The 15,510-nt window shown below is 43.8% G+C and overlaps 1 protein-coding gene across 4 annotated transcripts in view; it reads left to right on the top strand.

Annotated features, from left to right (window-relative positions):
* DIP2C (disco interacting protein 2 homolog C) overlaps window positions 1-15,510 on the top strand; it is a 476,875-nt gene that overhangs the window by 202,881 nt on the left and 258,484 nt on the right. For all 4 annotated transcript variants that reach the window (XM_066585296.1, XM_066585294.1, XM_066585295.1 and 1 more), the window contains one exon: window positions 12,386-12,457. In XM_066585296.1, coding sequence (XP_066441393.1) covers window positions 12,386-12,457 — 72 coding nt within the window. The remainder of the gene's footprint in view (window positions 1-12,385; window positions 12,458-15,510) is intronic.

Below are 15,510 nucleotides of genomic sequence, written 5' to 3'. Positions count from 1 at the left end.
TTCTTGTCGAATGTCCAGATGGGTCAGGAGATTTTCTGTTTCTTGTGGGTGACTCAGTCCGGATTATTTCGTGTTCTCATTTTAATTGGTAACTTTTCCCATTTCTGAGGTAAAATAAAAGACTGTTAGAGTATAAATCCATAGTCAATCTAAAATGCCTGCATGGGTAAAGACGGCCTAAAATATGACTCATGAATCGCTACACAAACAGCTTTATCTCCCTGTAATCCCTGCTGCCAAGCGGCTGACACCAGACTTGAGTCATCGGTAAACAACTCCCAGAATATTGTTTCTTAGGGGGAAATATGGATCTAAATATAAGAGATGGCGAGGAATGTTTCCGGGGAAATTTTGTATCTAGCTTTGTATTTATTTAGTCATTTTATTTGAATTCGGGATCCTACACAACGGGACGGATTTACGAATACCGTCTAGTATTTACATTGAAATACGCCAAACTCATCCCCATGACTCATGCTGAAGGATGCATTTGGCTCATCTTTAAACACTTTTGTTCAACTTTACACCATCTATTAGTTGGTTTAGTTTACGCTAATTTGTGACAATTTTGGTGCACGGTTGGTCGGCTTTAAGCCAAACCCCTTATCCTCAAAGGGAGGCTCAAAAAGTTTCAAAAACATAATAAATGAGGCACACGGCATGCCTGACTGTTTCTGGTGCAAATTAAGCCAGAATGAACCACACATGGAATATTGAGGGACATTTAACAATGCTGTACACCAGTTTTCTTGCATAGAAAAGTTGCAAAATTTTGTGCCACAACCACTTTTGTGAAGATTTTGCAACTTTTTTTCATTCTGCACCTGCCCGCCACTTCTTCATAAAGCTGCCAGGACTAACAGATTTATATATAATTTAAACCAGAACTCTCAATAAGACAAAAAATGGGGAAAAAAATTCTGTGAAATATGGTATTAAAAAACAGCCCTGTATGTCTAAAAAAAAATTTTTTTTAAATGCCTAAACTAATTTTGGAAGCGCAAGAAACAAAAATTGGCCCATAAAACAAAACAAGTGTTGTACCACTAAAAAGGGTCTGGTCCTTTAGGAGCAAAACACCCTGATACTTAAAATGGAATGGGTGGACTACAATAACCAGACAGACTATCAAAATTGGATGTATGCCATTTAGAAAAAAAGATGGCTGAGGGGTGATCTAATAACTATATGTAAATATATCAGGGGACAATACAGAGATCTCTCTCATCATCTATTTATACCACAGCTGTGACTGTAACAAGGGGGCGTCCTCTACGTCTAGAGGAAAGAAGGTTTCTACACCGACATAGAAGGGGGTTCTTTACTGTAAGAGCAGTGAGACTATGGAACACTCTGCCTGAGGAGGTGGTGATGGCAAATTCACTTAGAGATGGGTCCATAGTGTATTATTATTACATAAGACTATACATTAATGACTTTTTTCCTATAATGAGGAAAAAATGGCTTCTACTTCATAGGTCGTTTTGTCTTCTTCTGGATCAACAAGGCAGCATAATAGGCTGAATTAGATGGTTGTGTGCGTTTTCAGTCTTTATAAATTTTTACTTTGTAGAATTCTGGCACGTTTCACTTAGTAAACCTACCCTAATATTTTGTACCTGATACAATGTATCACAATCGAACACCGTGATTCGCCACAAAGTATCTCCAGTCACAAGTATAGCTGCGTTCAGAATGGTGTTGGTCTTCTGGTAGTCCTGGGATTGCTTACTGTATTCTTTGCCAGGTGAATATATGTACAGGACCTGCCCCGCTGTGGTGCATTGTGGGAAATGCAATGGTCAAGATTTATGCCATGCAGACTGATGTGGTTCCAACTTGCCACAAACCAGTTTGGATTTCAGTTATCTGAGGTGTCAGCCAAAATGAAACCCAGGGTTCCCAACTGCTGATTTTGGCTTTGCTGCGCGGTCCCCATGCCTTTCCACACACAGTCACGGTAATGTGACTACTGACACTGCCCTGGGCCGAGGCGCTGTTCCTGAAGGTCTGAACAGGCACATAGTGGAGAAACAGGCTGGAGTCTGGGCTGGCAGCAGAGGTGCAAGAATGAAGTCCAGCCTGAAAGTCAGAGCAGGCAATAACGAGGTGAGGAGTACAGAGCCGAGGTCAGAGAGCATGGAAGTCAGAATGGTCAAGATCAGGCCAATGGTCAGAACCAGAATGAAAACAAACCAAGGTTCTGCCACAAAGGGCAGTACAACACCAATTGCTTAGGCATCCACCCTAGGGGCTGGATGACTAATGTAGGCCGTGCAGGAACAGGATTGGAGGTGGACGAGTACTGGGATTGTGCACTGGCCCTTTAAGAGACTATGGGTAGGACTCAAGGAGTGAGCAGAGGAAGAAGTAATTGCATGGTAATAAACCCCCTTGTGGCTGTGAGTTTCTATGTAGGCAAAAAAGCGTAAACTGGTGCTACATTTATTAAAATGATGCATGTGACATGATATTCAGTAGAACCTTTATTAGGCGATCACCCCCTCATGCAGACCCCGAACGCACAGGACGTAAATGTACATCTTGTGTGTTAGGAGGGTAAATATGTTAGAAGTATTCCCATGTTTAGTTTTTTTTTTTTTTTGCCATCCAGCTATTGGCGTGAGATTGCTCAAAAAGACTTTTTTTTTTTTTTAAATGTCTCAATTGATAAATGTGTTTCAAAGTCTCGCCCAAATCGAACCCCGCCCACTTTCTTGATGCTTTTGAAAAAGTGCATAGTGAGACTCCACATCTGTTCTTTCTTGGCGCTAATCAATAGTAAATTTGTCTAAATTGATTTGCATCAAAAAGCTACAGCAACTTATGCCAGAATTCTAGCGCAACACCAATCGGCCATGTTCACAAGGTCAAGGGTCAGACTGGCGTTGGATATTTCCCACACAGATCTGACACTTAATCCCAGCTAGGAATTCTTGGCTGCGCCTTGGAGTTCTGCAGCAGATGTGCATGTTCATCCACACAAGGATTTAACCCTGTTTAGTAGAGCAAATCCACGCGGTGGTAGTGCGTCAGAATTGGCTTGTCAATTTTTTGTTTCCACTATGCAGCGTATATTTCCTCAGCATTCGAATGAACGCTAAAATGGCATGAATTTTGGCATAAAATCTGTGTCCCAATTCACACCAAAGATACTGTGGGTGAACTGGGCCTGAATGTGCCTCATTGCTCATCCTTATAGTACTAAAAGTCTGGCGCATGTCTTTGATAAATTTGGTATGTTTTATGACTACCTATCTCTCTTAAAAGGGTCCTTAGGATAAATCATCAATAGGTGATCCTCCTGGGGTCCACCAATCAGGATAGGTCATCAATAGTTGATCGGCTGAGGTCCACCAATCAGGATAGGTCATCAATAGTTGATCGTCTGGGGTCCACCAATCAGGATAGGTCATCAATAGTTGATCGGCTGAGGTCCACCAATCAGAATAGGTCATCAATAGTTGATCGGCTAAGGTCCACCAATCAGGATAGGTCATCAATAGTTGATCGGCTGGGGTCCGCCAATCAGGATAGGTCATCAATAGTTGATCGGCTGGGGTCCGCCAATCAGGATAGGTCATCAATAGTTGATCGGCTAAGGTCCACCAATCAGGATAGGTCATCAATAGTTGATCGGCTAAGGTCCACCAATCAGGATAGTTCATCATTACTTGATCGTCTGGGGTCCACCAATCAGGATAGGTCACCAATAGTTGATAGTCTGAGGTCCACCAATCAGGATAGGTCATCATAAGTTGATCAGCTGTGGTCCACCAATCAGGATAGGTCATCAATAGTTGATCGGCTGAGGTCCACCAATCAGGATAGGTCATCAATAGTTGATCGGCTGAGGTCCACCAATCAGGATAGGTCATTATTACTTGATCGTCTGGGGTCCACCAATCAGGATAGGTCATCAATAGTTGATCGTTTGAGGTCCACCAATCAGGATAGGTCATCATAAGATGATCGGCTGTGGTCCACCAATCAGGATAGGTCATCAATAGTTGATCGGCTGGGGTCCACCAATCAGGATAGGTCATCAATAGTTGATCAGTTGAGGTCCACTGCTCAAGACCCCGGCCGATCAGCTGTCTTCCCCACAGTATATAGAAGTACGAAGCGGAAGCTGCTTCTTCGACTCCAGTGTAATGGCTTGTGCTTTTAACTGCAGATGCAGCTCTCATTAAAATAAATAGGAGCTGCACCCCTGGGGTCAGAGCAGCAGCTTTCACTCTGAACCCTTTGTATTGTGGTGTGAACAGTAGGCACCCCATCAGCTGATTGGCTGGGGTTATGTTCAACTATTGATGACCCATCCTGAGGCTGGAATCACATGGCCGTAGACGTTTCTTATGCATGCCTACCAGCGCCATAAAAACGTGTGAACAGGCGCACAAATATAACATTTGTGTGCCTGTTCAGACAGCCAAAGCCTGGCACATATACACAGAGACCGCAATACCTTCCCTCCCCCTTGCCAGCTCTCTGCTTCTCTCCTCCCCTCCGTCTGTTTGCAAAGGGATGGGGTGGAGCTAAGTTCCCATAGGCTCCCATAGAAGTCTATGCAGCGGACTATCTGTGGCATAAAAGCACCTTGCGCTATATTTGCCGGCTGGGCACTTCTGCGCAGCGGGAATACGCCTGTGTGATCTGATGCATTGGAATCCAATGCATCAGATGGTAGCGTATATCGTCCGGCTGTGAAAACCTTGATCCACTGCATGCTGAGAGTATACAAGACCATCATACAGACAAAGGGTGGAGACTCTGAGGAGTCGGAATGTTCTTTCCAGATTCTAAGAGGCGTTCATAAAGTTGAGCCGTTTTTGTTTAGTTTTTTTTTTTGTTTAATAAACATCCCAAAGCAGTGAAATTTCTGACCATTTTTTCCCAGTTTTACATTTCTAAGGGGTTTCCAAACTTCCGGATGGTTCTTTACGTTGTGTTGCTGCCCCATATGGCCTTACTGGATAGACTCTGCTGTTGTCACCGGCGATGACCTTTTTAATAGTGGACAAGATGCAACCACTCGGCAGACGTCTTGGACAGCTCCAGCATGTTTAGTCCTTGGATGCATTGATGTTTTAATCCCTTCGACTTGGAGGGTGCCAAGAAAACTTGAGTTTGTTTGCCTTTTCGTGACTTATTGAGCTGTGCTTGTGTCCCACACGTGCCCCGAGTCTTTCCCTTGTCTAGTCTGAGTAATGTTTGAACTTCTTGGGATGACCTGGTCTGTAACCACAAGAGCAGGGAAGAATTCTGAACTGGATTCTCTACGGCTGCGAATGAAATGAACATGCAGAATGCATATTAGATTGTTTATCCGAGCTGATGGGTGTCTCACTAGTTGGTTAAATAGGTTGAATTTGTCAGCAATTTGCTAAATGAGTAAAGTTTTACTAAAGAGGTTAAGTTTATGAAAAAAACAACAACTTTTTTTTTCATAAACAGTGCCACTCTTGTGCACAGGCTGTGTTTGGTATTACACCTTAGTCATAATTAAAGACATAGAGAAACCTGGATCTGGTCTAGACATAGGTTTACTGGCGAGGAGCCACATTTTCTATATATATTCTAGAACAACCCTAAAATAATCGTCTAGATTGTAAAAAAAAAAAGCTTGGATATCATTAATAATGTATTTTAGGAAATCTGTCATCAGGAAATGACTTCTTGGGTAAATCAAGATCATATAACATGAACTTGACCTTTATGTCATAAAAGTCTGATAGACCTGGATCTCGCTGCACCTGTCTCTAGATTTGGTACCGACCACCCCTAGGGCCCCCTGCATTTGATGGCTGTGGGTGGTCGGGAGTTTCCTTATTCATGACCTCCTTGGCCATACTGTACAGGATAGTGTTATAATTTTAGACCTGATTGGCCTCTAAATGGGTTTTCAGGCAATCACTATTGATTACCTATCCTCAGGATACGTCCTTAATAGTTGATCGCTGGGATCAGATGATCGCCTGGCCAACTGTCAGTGCAGTGGGGCTGGCTATTGCCACTAATTTCAATTGGAACATAGGTGCCTTTTACACTTTTGGACTTCTGTTTCCGATCCCAAAGGGAAGTCCAGCTCTGCTGCACTGATGATCAGCTGATCACCGGGAATCCCCAATGGCGGATCCCCAGCGATCAACCTTTGATGACCTATCCTGGTTTCACAAACCCAAATCATACATCCTTGAATGCATAAGTGCTTAGAGGAGAAGACAGACTTTGAGTATCTCTTTAAATACTTGTGAAAGTACAATTCATGCATTTTCCAGGGCATAAAAGCCTTTTCTGAGTTAATTTGGCGCCGCAGTCCTGCAGTTTTAATGGTTTGTGAGCAGCGATTGTTGCTGTTCTTTCTCTGTAACCTTCTTGACTCTTCCAAAGGTTTTTCTCCTTAAAATCAAATTCCGATGTCCACATCTTCTGAGTCAGACCGAAATCAATAGTAAAGTTAGAACGAGGGCACTCGCCCACTGATGAACTATCCATCAGCCTGTAAGCCACCTTATTTGTCGCAGCAGGTCGATGTGACGGTCTCAGAGTGACTTGCCACAACAAATAAAATGGATTACCCTCTGGTGGATACATGTATCATATATACCGCTTAATGATCAATACTTTACATTCAGTTTTTGCACTCAGGTTGAGATTGGCATCTTTAGCGCAAATGTGTCACCTACTTCATAAATTGATTTATTTAAAGGAAACCGGGATGAATATGATTCTATCTCGCCGCTCTATGAAAGGCGTTTCGTTCCTGCAGATTTTCAATTACCCATCCATCAGACTCCAATATGATATACAGACATATTTGTAGCTTCTAATTTAATAGCCGGGAAGCTGCCACAATAAGGTGATATTTATATTCTTTAATGAAGTGGCGCAGAATGGACTTTACATACAAATCACAGTTTCGGGGTCAATTATATCTCATATAATGGCAACATTGTATTTTTGCAACTTATTGTATGCCTCCAGTAAAATAGCTTTCCAATGTTTAAATGGGTTGTACCAACCCTTTCCAGAATGCAAAGCCCATGGCGAATATCTAATCACTTACTTGCAACACCCACAGCAATTGGCTAATTCTGCTGGGAAAAGCGACTGGCGAAATGTAGGATTATAGACCCGCCGGCACATGAATGGCCATCCCACAATACCAGGATGGGAAAAGGTCCGCCAGAACTGGAGCAGCTGGGTCATAGAGGGGAGTCGAACTAAGGAGACCTCGCTCTACGACGATCATGTGCATATGATTAGAGGTTCTACTCTAAGAGTCTAGACACAGTCCCATTTAAAGGGAACATGTCACCAAGCAGACCTCTTTAGAGTAGAACTAGAGGTGGCCATATGCATGACATAGAAATTGGTTGATGGTCGAACAACTGTTGAACGAATGTCCGATCAATGACTCAACCATATCTATTGGCCGTTCGAAATGACTGGCCATTAGAGATGAGCGAGTATACTCGCTAAGGCACTTTACTCGAGCGAGTAGTGCCTTAGCCGAGTATCTCCCCGCTTGTTTCTATAGATTCGGGGGCCGGTGGGGGAGAGCGGGGAGGAACGGAGGGGAGATCTCTCTCTTCCTTTCTTCCACCCGCTCCCCGCCGCAACTCACCTGTCACCCGCGGCGGCCCCCGAATCTTTAGAGACGAGCGGGGAGATACTCGGCTAAGGCACTACTCGCTCAAGTTAAGTGCCCTAGCGAGTATACTCGCTCATCTCTACTGTCCATCCTTTTCCCGGTGTCACTAAGCATGAACGATCTTTCACTGCGGGACGAACAATCTTTCATAGAAAAGATGTTTCAATGAACGATGCCTTGTCAATCGGCTGACTTCATTCCAGACAATGACAGCGTGTCGGCGGCTAAAAAAAATGGATCATGTTCGTTATGGTTGAAATTTTTCGGTGATTGGAAATTGTCTATTTTACAACAACCTTAGTCTACTGTTTCAGGCCACTTTAACCCTTTCCAATCCACTGTCTGACGTCTTCCTACATTCTGATTGAAGCTTGTACAGCTCCAGTGTCAAAAGACGTCCGACAGGGTATTCTTACCGTCTAATGCGAGCCACTCTGCTGTCGGAGCCTCTCTGGTGCACACACACTGGCTTTAGCCAGCAGATGGCACTGTTGTATAACAGCAAAAAGAGAAAGCCTTTTAGGAAAACCCTGAATCCAAAATTGGATTGGAAAGGGTTAAAAGATGCATCTACACTATAAAGCGCTAATTGGGAAGAGCAGGGAAATAGATGGTATAGAGATATATAGCAAAGTTTAATTTGACATTTAAAGCGTTAAAGGGAACCTGTCAACAGGTTTTTACAATGCATAAGACTTTAACAGCGCTGCTAATGAGATTTCCTTATCGCTAATTAGTTTTGCAATCCGTGCCCCGATACCTTTTACAATCTGCTTTTGAAGTTTTCCCACGCTGTATTAAAATGAGTTGAAGAGTCAGATTTTTCCCTCCGCTCTGCGCCCGGCACGCCCTGTTCATGATTGGCAAGCATGCTAATTTCTCTTCTTCGCTGTTATCCCGCGCAGGCGCCACCGCAAACCTTGCCCACTCTCCTCAGCTCTTCCTTATTAGCTGAGATGGTAGCGGTGGTTAGGCTGCCTGTTCACGGGCGTTGCGGTTTTCCACGGCGGAACTCTGCCGCGGGAGCTGCCGCCCGGGAGCAGGAGCCAGCAGACAGATCTCCGCTGTCAGCCTATCAGACAGATAGGCTCACCGCGGAGAATCGTGGCAATTTGCAGCATGCCGGCACTTTCCATAGCAACGCTGTGGAAAGCTTCAGATAGCGTGATTCGATGGCGATTTACCGCCGGCCAAATCACGCCTGTGGACAGGGGGCCTTACAACCACAGCCGTCTGACCTCGGACGCGGTGGGAGTAAGGATGCTCAAGGCGCATGCCCAGTATGCCGCTGAAGTTACAGCTAGTTAAGGAGGGTTGGAATGGGTGAGGTGTGCTACGGCGGCGGCAAGGAGACGAAATTTGAGCTTAGACCTGAATATGCATACGCCCGTGTGCATGCTCCCTTGTAGACAACCGGTTACCCCACAGTACACTACTGTTACTACTTATACCAATATTACGAGGGTGTAAATAGGGGTCAGAGAAGCTTGCGCCAATATCGCACTGGCAAACCCGCGATATTTATGCGTGTGCAATGTATGTTGTGAGTAAATCGCATCACTGGTGATTTTCAGGCACATGAAATACGCCCGTTGTTCCCTACAGGAGCAAAAACTCATCGCATGTACATGCGAACACGTTTTTTTTTTTCTGGCGCCATAGAGATGAATGGGCGATTCATCAACAAAATTGCCAAAAACCGGACATACTGCAATTTTTTTTCTCGCCTCACTACTTTTCACAGCGCTGCAAGAGAAAAAAATCGCACATGTAAATCACCCACTATGGGCTCTTTTCCCACGCATCTCACAACGCGCAGACGTCATACGGGAAATCTGCCCGCGTATGCATCCTTATGATACCGCCTACCCGCGTTCACCTCCAGTATGTATGAGCCGCTGCGTGGATCGGTTACACTTGTCCGTCGGCTGCTCCTCTCTAAAGACGCATGATGACGGCTTGAGTAGTCTTTGAGAGATTTTGTGCCGCTCGCTCCCGGGCTCATCACTCATCAATTCCACTAGATTGTCCGTGCGTCTATATCCGCAGTCCGCTCGCCGCTGCAGTGATGACACTTGGGGGAGAGAAGTCTATGAAGCACTAATTTGACATCCGTGTGTAATTAGATGTTACAGCGTCTGTTTATTTGCCTTTTTCTCCCAGTCTTAATCTACTTTCGTGTCCTCGTTCCGTTCTCCCAGCGCCAATGTGGTTACATTAATGCCTTGATCACTGTTCACATCGCACAGATCAGTCCTTGAAAGGCTTTACGTTAAGCAGCGTTCACGCGGAACAATTGATGCAGTGTTTCACGCATGTCCTTCATATTGTGCGCACCCCCATTGACTTCTGCGGGGACCTCTGCTGTGCAAATACGCAGAAAAATATGTTCTATATATATTTTTTTTTTTTGCGCAAAATACGGAAATGTTTCCAAACCCACTGAGATGAATGGGTTAGTTTCTTATACGTCCGTGTGAAGCCGGCCTTAGTCGCAGAATGTGCGATGTTAAGTGGAATCCATGGATACCTTTATTTCTGTTCTGCGTTACTCCACCGGCCAGATATTGGCTTTTACGTTTATCCCGCGCCATATGTAAATTAGCTTTGCATCGTCCGATGGGCGGTCCGCCACTGCCTTCACTCCGGGGTCTCTCCTTCCCCGTCATCGTTAGTGGCATCACCAGATCCGCCCATTGGAGGCGTCACGCATTTCATTATCACCAACTTGAACCCTAGTGACGATGGCGCGTGACATCCGACCTTGGCGAGGGCGCACGCCACTTAACGTTGCGCATCGTACAGTATATTCGGTTTCTATCACATAAACTACGGTAGCTGACGGACTTCCTTTAAAGGCTTTTAAAATGGCTTCCTAGTAAAGATGATGATTAATTTAGATCTAAATGTGTTCTTTAGGCCGGAGACCTCATGTGGCTTCCATCATCTCTGGTGACGTAGCGAGGCCGTCTTTACGAAGCGCTAATGTGCGGTACGCTGAAAGTCACCCTGCATTATTAATAATAGGGAGTGCAATTATGTCCGGGGGTTGCTGGCCGAGAATTATACGGCATTGTTAGACGGAGGAATGCGTGAGCCATAGGACATCCATTGCTGGAGACGGGGGAGAAAACTCTTAAAGGGACAATATCACTGTGGAATAGCATCATAAACTAAGTTATGGTGCTTTTTGGGGAAGTACATATACCTACACTTGCCTAATCCCCATTTCACGCGCTATCACCCGGGAAAACCACACTCTGTCTGAAAACCAGACTCTTTTCAGATCGTTGTGCGCATAGACTTCTATGGTAGAACACGACAATCTGAAAAGAGCATCACGAAGATGAGGAGACGCGCAGCTGGCCAATGTCCGCTCTTTGAGTCATATGATCGATCGTTTGCCCCTAACAGAGTCTGAATTGGACTGTGTAAGTGGTTGCTAGAACGAGAGGGCTTCCCTGAGCACTGTTCCCCCTCGTCTCTCTTCAGTGCTTTTTGGCTTTTTCCAATAGCTTAAGACAAATTTACTTATGGTCCATTTACGCACCATGATTATCGCTCAAAATTCGTTCAAATGAGCGATAATCGTTACGTGTAAACGCGAAGCCATCGCGTACTTTTTGTTCACTTGTCGTTGGTCGCTGAGTTTCAGCCTGCATAAAAATAACCGTTCGTTCCCTTGTCGATAGGTTTAAACAGCAGTCGTTTAGTCTTTCAAAGGACTTGAGGGGAGAGGTGATTGTTTGCCCGGCTAAACACAATGACTCATGCGGCAGTAGACAATGGCTTTTTCTTCACACGAGTTAAAAAAACTCCCACCTAGAGATTCTTCGCATGTACATACGCCTACCAAACGACCCAGCTAACGAGGAAAATAGCGAGGATTTCAAGCGATTGTTTTTACGTGTAAACCCTCATCATTTCATCATTTAACCCTTTTCAATCCAATTTGTATCCTGGTTTTCCTAGGGGGCTTACTCTTTTTTCTGCCGTTATACAACAGTGCTATCTGCTGGCTAAAGCCAGTACTGCATGAGGTGACACGTTGGATAGGCTCCGACAGCAGAGAGGCTGGCAATATACAGTAAGAGGACCCTGACGGATGTCCTCCAACATCAGAGCTGTACAGCCTTAAATCATAATGTCTTCAGAGGTCAGACAGTGGATTGGAAAGGGTTAAGAGCAAAAAAATCATTAATTCGTTCAAACGACAATTGTTGCATTTAAGTGTACCTTTAGCAACAGAAGACAGTACTAGAACAACCCCGCCCACCAGAAGAAGATTCCTGTTTCTTTTGGGTACCCTCTTGTATGTAAGCACCGAAAGGAGGTAATCATAAAGCCGTAATCGGGCGTTGGTAGTCCTGAGACGGTCTGGTATGAGACCCCCGCTGTGTGTTCTCTCACTGCTGCATACGTTGGTGTATTTCCTGACTAATTTTAGTGACAATATCTATAAATAAAGTAACATCAAGGCGAGGTCTTCAATAAAACGTTGAATTCTGATGTCATTTGTGCTTGAAAACACATCTGGTAGGAACATCCATTAGTAACTATGTTTCTGTGCTTTGGCGATGGCTGTGGTGGTTGTGGCTCGTGTTCTGCTGACCTGTCATTTGGCTTGTTTTCCCCCCGATGTCTGATGTAACATTGGTGAAATTTCACAAATATAGAAGCAATGAAAAATAATTTCCCCGTCTCATGTGCTTCTCTTATTTTTGGCAGGTGACATCACACAGAAGGGTTATGAAAAGAAACGATCGAAATTAATAGGAGCCTATCTGCCTCAACTACAAGGTCTGTACAAGGTCTTATAAACTAACGCTTCCTGCAGTATGTAGAGAGGGGCGGTCGCCCATACTGACATGCTTTAGTACATACTTGTATTCCCAATAAAATAACAATGTGACAGCCCTTCAGATATTTGTAGACCGCTATTAAGTCTCCTCTAAGCCTTCTTTTTTGCAAGCTAAACATTCCCAGACCCTTTAACCGTTCCTCATAGGACATGATTTGCAGACCGCTCACCATCTTGGTAACTCTTCTCTGAACTTGCTCCAGTTTGTCTGTCTTTTTTAAAGTGGGGTGCCCAGAACTGGACACAGTATTCCAGATGAGGTCTGACTATGGAAGAGTAGAGAGGATAATGACCTCACGTGATCTAGACTTTATGCTTCTCTTAATACATCCCAGAATTGTGTTTGCCTTTTTGGCTGCTGCATCACATTGTTGACTCATGTTCAGTCTATGATCTATTTGTATACCCAAGTCTTTTTCACATGTGCTGCTGCTTAGCCCAATTCCTCCCCATTCTGTATGTGCTTTCTTTCATTTTTCTTGCCCAGATGCAGGACTTTGCATTTCTCCTTGTTAAATACTGTTCTGTCAATGTTCTAATTCTGTTAGTCGTTGCACACTGTCCAAGCTTTTCTAGATATTTTTGAATCCTCTCTCTTCCCTAGTGTTAGCTATCCCTCCTAGCTTTGTTTCATCTGCAAATTTGATTAGTTTCCCCTCAATTCCCTCCTCCAGATCATTTGTAAAAATGTTAAACACCACTGGGTCCAAGATAGAGCCTTGTGGTACCTCACTTGATACATTCTTCCACTTGGAAGTGCAGCCATTTATGACCACTCTTTGAGTACGGTCACTCAACCAGTTGTGAATCCACCTAACAGTTGCCTTGTCAATCCCATATTTGGTAATTTTTTTCAATAATTATGGTATGAGATACTTAGTCAAATACTTTACTAAAGTCAAGATATACTATATCCACCGCATTTTCCTCATCAACCCAGTCACTGATTCTGTCATAGAAGAAAATTAGATTAGTCTGGCATGACTTATTTGTTACAAACCCATGCTAGCTCTAGTTAATCACTCCATTTTCATCAAAGTACTTGCATACATGCTGTTTAATAATTTGTTCAAAGATCTTTCCCAGTATAGAAGTCAGGCTTACAAGCTTGTAGTTTCCTGAATCCACCTTCTTCCCTTTTCTGAAAATAGGGACAACATTTGCCCTTTTCCAATCTTCTGGGACTTCTCCTGTTTTCCAGGAATTTTCTAAAATTGGGACGAGTGGTTCAGCAATTACCTCTGCTGCTTGCTTTAGTATCCTAAGATTATATTTATCTGGACCTTGACACTTGAATTCCTTTAAGTTAGCTAAGTGTTTCCTCACCATCTCTCTTCTTATAGATAGCCTGCATTCTTTTATAACCCCAATAGCACAGGGAAGATCAGTTGTTGTTCCATCTACTTTCTGAGAGAAAACGGATACAAAATAGGAATTTAAAAGCTCGGCCTTCTCAACATAATTCATAACCAATTCCCCATTTTCATCTTGTAAGCATCCTATAGCATCTTTGAATTTTCTTTTGCTTTTGACATACCCCCAAATCTTTTTTATTGCTTTTGGCCTCTGTTGCAAGCCTCAATTCATTATTAGCTTTAGCTTTTCTGACACTTGCCCTACAGTTTCTACAGACCGCATTATATTCTTCTTTAGATATTCCCCCCTCTTTCCATTTAATAAACATGTTTTTCTTCCTTTTTAACATGTGTAAGTTCTGTGTTCATCCATCCTGGTCTCTTTAAATGCTTCCTATTCTTCCTTCTTTTACGGCTTGTTAACGATTGTGCTTTGAGAATCTCATTTCACAATATTTCCCAACCTTCTTGGACATTTCTGTCCTTAAGAACATCCAGCCATTGGATTCTTCCTATTCTCTTTCTGAGTTCATTAAAATCTGCCTTTCTAAAATCCATCCTTGAGGTCTGCGTTTTCTTAGGTCTTCCTCCCCTTGTTATCCAACATCCAAGGATATCATGATCACTGCCTCCTAAGGTCCCAGCCACCCTTACTTCCTCAACCATTCCCTCCCTGTTGGTAAGAATTAGGTCCAAGATAGCAGATCCCTTTGTTTTCTCTTCTACCTTTTGGAAGATAAAGTTGTCAGCAAGAGCGGATAAGAATTTGTTGGATCCATTACTTTTGCCTGAGAGAGATTCCCAACAAATGTCTGGATAGGTAAAATCTCCCATGATCACTATGTTGGGCTTCTTTGAGAACTTGGCCATCTGATGTAGAAAGAGTTCATCAATATCTTCTGCTTGTCCAGGCGGCCTTTAGTAAATGCTTATTTCTCCTCATGCTACATTGTGCCATTCCTCTATTATTCTTCCTGGAAGTGTATACGTTAAGACAGCCTGCACACGGGCGGGTTGGACCCCGCATGTAGGATTCCCGCAGCGGAGTTCGACCCATATTAGTATCCTCTTAGTGCTCTTAGTATCAATAGCGACCTCCATACATAGTGGCCCAAGTAGTCATAGTGCCCCCGTTAGTGGTCCCAGTAATAATAATGATCCCTTCCTATAGTGGCTCCAGTAGCAATAGTGACTCCTAATAATTGTCCCAGTAGTAATATAGTAATAGTGACCCCCCCCCCCCCGCTCCCCATAGTGGCCCCAGTATTAATAGTGTCTTTCATAGTGCCCTTAGCAGATATAGCGCCCCCTTTAGTGAGGGCCATAGTAGTAGTAGTGACCTCAGTAATAATAGTGTCTCTCATGGAGCTTCCATAGTGGTCCAAATAGTAATATTGACACCCATTGTGCCCTTGGTAGTAATAGCATCCCCTATAGTGGCCACAGTAAGAATGACGTGCTCCATAGTGGCCCCAGTAGTGCTAGTGTCACCCGTAGTGGCCCAAATGGTAATGGTTTTCATGGACCTTCACCCGGGCGACAACCTGACAGGCATTACTCTTAAGACTCATTTAGACACAATGATTATCGCTCAAAATTCACTCAAAAGCCATCTTTTCAGCGATATTCGTTGTGTC

This window comes from Eleutherodactylus coqui, chromosome 12 (genome assembly GCF_035609145.1).
Source record: "Eleutherodactylus coqui strain aEleCoq1 chromosome 12, aEleCoq1.hap1, whole genome shotgun sequence".
Lineage (NCBI taxonomy): Eukaryota > Metazoa > Chordata > Amphibia > Anura > Eleutherodactylidae > Eleutherodactylus > Eleutherodactylus coqui.
Note: the sequence above shows the minus strand (reverse complement) of the source record. Positions and strands in the feature narration are given on the sequence as shown.